This window comes from Macrosteles quadrilineatus, unplaced genomic scaffold, assembly GCF_028750875.1.
Source record: "Macrosteles quadrilineatus isolate MER2022 unplaced genomic scaffold, UCM_ALF_1.0 Scaffold_6__1_contigs__length_79288215, whole genome shotgun sequence".
NCBI lineage: Eukaryota > Metazoa > Arthropoda > Insecta > Hemiptera > Cicadellidae > Macrosteles > Macrosteles quadrilineatus.
Genome location: NW_026542599.1, coordinates 58,611,504 through 58,616,500, shown reverse-complemented (window position 1 = coordinate 58,616,500; position 4,997 = coordinate 58,611,504). Strand labels below are relative to the sequence as shown.

Sequence of the window (4,997 nt, the reverse complement as noted above, 5' to 3'; positions counted from 1 at the left end):
TTTACAACTGATCCTCCGTCATTTTATATTATTCTTGTTCAAAATTTAATGTAGAACACAAAAATGACATTATCTACTCAAATCCATATACAGGTAATTGAGAAATCGCTGTATTAAGTTTAAAAACATGGTTATTTTTGAAAAACATAAAATAATTTTTTGGGAAGCTAATTTTTAGACTTGGAACATTTGATATGCATCATCACACTTCATTTACTTTGTACTTACACCAAAAAATGTTGTCACACTGAGTACAAATCACCCTGTATATCTATGCACCCTTTGTAAAATTTTATGAATCTTTGGATGTTAAGATCGTGTGTATATCATGAAAGACTTTTTTCTCTTTACTCCTACTGTTTTTTCTCTTGTTGGTGTTATAGCTTTCTAAACTCGCTAGTTAAAAGCTGGATATATATGTGCTGGTTGTTTCAATCACTAGAGCAACTGTATAGTAACCTTTAACATGTTTTAAGAAAGATGTCTTTATATTTCTGCATTAACTCTTTATAATCATTGTGGAGTATATCTTGAACCAGAGTAGTAGTTTTGAACTTGTATTTTTACTTTTTTGTGTTCCCCAATGTCTTTACAATCAGTCCGAATTTTGTTATATATTTATTTAATATAGTAGAATTATTATGTATGGTTATAACACGCTAAACATGCTTATACAATGAAATAATTAAATGAACAGTTGCATCGTACTAACATAGGAAAATACAAAAAAATTAAACATAACGTGCTTACTTAATTAAAAAAAAAAAACAGATTAGAAATGGTACAATCGTTGTGATTTTCCAATAGTAATTTCCCTCCAAATGTTGACGCTAAATTTGATCACCTTTCTAGGGATTACTTTCATTCTAATACTTTTTTTGATATTGTTAAACCTCGAATCTGATTAAACGTCAATTTACCATTTGTTGTCGTTTATAACTATAATGTTGACTTTTACATGAAGCAATGTTTAAATTGGTTTCATATTGTTTTGAGATATCCCAATTTTAAAATAAATGAACTTAAAAACCAACGCCATAATTATTATTGTTTGAAGTATTTATCGAAAAAATTTTAAACTTGATGATTAAACATTATAAAAGATTAAAGGCTAGAGGACAAGATAAGGAATCCTTTTCATCTGACAAGAGAAACGACCCATAAAGCATTCCTGAAATATTTCTGGAACTTTTAATTTAATGTTTGACCTTTCCTAAAAGATTTAAATGTTAAAATTACTCCAATGTTTTGTTTGCAAATCAATTATATAATATGAAACTTCAAAAAGTAGTACAAGAATGTAATTTAAGGATTAAGAAGAATATATTGTAATGAATTGTGTTAAAGAAAATCATGATTATTTAAATTTACATTTCAAGATTCAAATGAAAAACCCAAACAATACAGTCTTATTCAAAGTATTTCTTAGGTCGTAACCTTTTTACCACAGTAAAATATGTGTACATAATATCTTTCTTCGATGTATAAATATCTACCTTGTTCATTAAATCATAGTCTATGGTTACAATAACAATGTCAGTGCAATAAGTCCAATAATAGAGGTTAGAATTAAACACGTTATATCTTTGTTGATATTAAAAAAACTTTTTTATGATACAAGGAAGCTTATAACTGTCAATATAGCTAGCTAGCTATACAGGGTATATTTTACATGTATATTTTACAACTACAAATCGTAACATTTAAGCTATTTCTTATTCGATATTTTTAAAATCGGTTATATTTGATAGGGAATTACAAATAATGCTAAATTAAAATGTACTTTTAATTGTTTCATAAAACCAGCCATTTTTTGTTATTTAATTTAAAAAATTAAAACGGCAGCCATTTTGGAATTTTTTGTAAAATCAAAATGAAACTTTTATATAACACTGGTGTCTTCTACCATACAATGTTTCATAAAAATCGGTTAAAAACATTCGAAAGAAAAACAAGTTTATTTAATAAATACAAAATGGCGGATATCTGGTTGACGAAGCGATTTTGGAAAACAATGTATTCTTGATTTTCTCTTCATAATGACCCAAGAAATCACCACGTAAATGATGTTCGTTATTTTCGTTATTTTTAGTTAGATAATATGTTAAGATTTCAGTAATCTCAAATGTCATGGAAAGAAAGTTTAAAGGCTTAAAAGATATAAATTACCAGTCAACATAGTTATATTGACTGGTATTTTGTATGCAGACATAATTATGCGTGCTTACAAAATAACTTCTTTAAAATTAGTAGTTAAGAAAAATATCTGAATTCCTCATCTTGAAGTAGTTTGCAAAGCTGACTTTTAAAAGTTGAAAAAGTTTACAGGACTAAGGGAATTATTGAAGAAATTTTAAAATTTATGACTTTGCGCAAAGTTCTGTCCTCTGAATATATTTGAAGCAAACTCCCACAATTTGGAGGTTAATAATCATACTACATGTATAATATTTTGGATCAACAATTAATCTATAAATTTTTGGTAGGCACAACCAAACCTATAGCAATATCGGGTATGATTGTTTTTGCATTACGCAAAAAAAGGGAAGGACTAAAATGGAAAATATAAATAAAAAGATTATGTTTCACTATCTTCCATGTGTCTTGCTACATGGGCAATAGTGAAAAATTGGCTTCTGAATTTTTCAAATGCAATTTCATTTGAATTTGTTATCTTTCATTCATCATAAACACTAGTATCCACAGCAACACAAATTATGTTAGACATGCCAAGTACAAGTAAATTTTCCGTACCTTTTTCCAAGATCTTGTACCTACATTATACCAACGCAATACCATGAGTGTCTCAAACTCGTCCAAGATTTACAGAGCGTCCCAGATAAAGCCCAGTTGTGCCAACTGTAACAAACCAATCACAGAGGTTGTGTTGGCAGCCCTGGGACAGACTTGGCACCCTGAACACTTCACATGCGCTCACTGCGAACAGCCGATAAGGGAGACGGCATTCCGTGTGAGGGATGGCAAACCTTTCTGTGAGGCAGATTACGTCAGGCTGTTTGTCAAGAACTGTCGATCTTGTGGTGAACGGATCACAGGCTCCATCCTGACAGCACTTAATGAAACTTGGCATCAAGAGTGCTTCAAGTGTACAAACTGCGAGGAGATCATTGGCCTCAAAGAGTTTACTGAGAGGGATGGGAAACCATATTGTATGGGTTGTGGTCGGGGTTAAATAGAATGGTGTGATTGAATAAAGCACACTCAAAGGTATCGGTAGTTCAATAATTTATCAGTATTGGGATACAAAAGTTGGTAATTTGTTTATTAAGCCAAATGTTAACATAAATATGTGTATATGCTAGGATGGATTTGAACTGAAAACTGTAAGCCGTACACCTATCAACTGCATACTTGAATGAATGGTCTTGATGTGAAAGTTGTCCGAAAAATATCACTTTTATTACCCTTTCCTAATGGCAGGAACGTTAGTTAAAGGGATGTATTCAATTACATGTAAATATTGAGATACATTGTGAAACATTTAGGTTTAGTTTACTTTTTCTTGAGTTAACCATACCATAGATTCCATAGAGTGATTCTACCACAGATTTATAATACTTGCATCAAGAGAAGTGACATTTAGTTTTTCTTATAATGTAGATAATGTTCAAACCTTTAAATTCTGTTTTAATTGATTACTTATTGGTTCAGTATTATAATAAAATACCCCCGCCGCAGCAAACCTGTCGACTAAGTGAATTTCCATTTATCTGAATTGATTTTCAATTAAATATATTTTAATAGCATTAGGTTTAACGAGTAACTAGGTTTGCTGCTACCAGGAAACTAATAAAGTGTGTTTTTTAGTAAAATATTGATAGCTTAGTACAAAATAAATAAATTTGCCAAGTTTGATCAAAAACACCAATGTTGCAGACAAATTTTGTGAATATAATAAAGTGACACAAGAACCATAGAGTTTGGACAGACCCTTATGTGTCCCAACTGGGAAAAATCGCATCCGTAGTGTTTTTCCCTCGTGTCTTTTACATTGATAAAATTTAATTACATAAAAAATAAGTGCTCAATTATCTAGCACTTTGCTTTGGACGAGGCGGTAAAGAATCGTTATATCTTCTCTGCGTTCTCTCGCCGTGGCGAAGCATGGGCAGAACAACTAGTAGTGTCAATTTGTAGTTGATTTATTGGTTTAAATGTGAATTAGAATGTGTTTAAGTAAAACTATTGAAAGTGTGAACACAATTTCAAATTCGGAAAGGTAACTCTTTTTTCGATTTACAAGAATTGAGAGGTCAAAGGTTTTTTAAATAATTTCAAACTTTATGAACATAATAAATATTTTTGGAGTTCTTTATTAGCATGCCAACATTCGTGAATTTGTATAAATATATTTTCTTGGTAGGCAACGCAAGTGAGTTCAGCACCCCTAAATACAACATAGGCGTCTGGATTAAAAGACTCTCAATACCTGTTGTTAGCTTTGGTGACAATTTACCTCAATGAAATAAAAAGATTTATTAATTATGCATAAAAGTGATGTAAAAATATGTTTATCTAATCAGGTTTTTTATGATTTTGATAGTTATGCTAAAAGTAACGTTTTTTTCAATTATTAAATTCAATTAACGTTTAAACTAATTGGCTGATGTTTTTCTTGAGAATTATTATAAGCCCCAAATACCTCAAAACATAATACAAGTTCATTAATCAGTGTTCTCATCACATAGGAGTGTCTGGATGATGATAAACATGTCACTGCAGGCTAAAGTTCAGTGTTGTGTGTGTGAATAAATGTCCGAACTGTTTGTGCTCTGTCACTTGAATACACAGCACAAGAGACAACATGTATTGTTATTAACTATCGCCACTGGACCACATGGTGGCCCAAACGTGATTTTATTATAATTTTTACTGTGTATGTTTGGCTTTTTATTCCCACCTTTATAAAATTGCTGTAGCAATAGGTTCTAACTGACATAAAATGTTTATAGAGTATAATTATAGGAATTACTATT

At 30.6% G+C, this 4,997-nt stretch overlaps 1 protein-coding gene across 1 annotated transcript; it reads left to right on the top strand.

Moving 5' to 3' along the window:
• Positions 1-2,734: 2,734 nt before the first annotated feature.
• LOC128997673 (leupaxin-like) lies at positions 2,735-3,228 on the top strand. Its single transcript, XM_054423319.1, has one exon. It carries the CDS (start codon positions 2,798-2,800, stop codon positions 3,191-3,193), a length of 396 nt encoding a protein of 131 aa, XP_054279294.1. The 5' UTR covers positions 2,735-2,797; the 3' UTR covers positions 3,194-3,228.
• Positions 3,229-4,997: the final 1,769 nt, after the last annotated feature.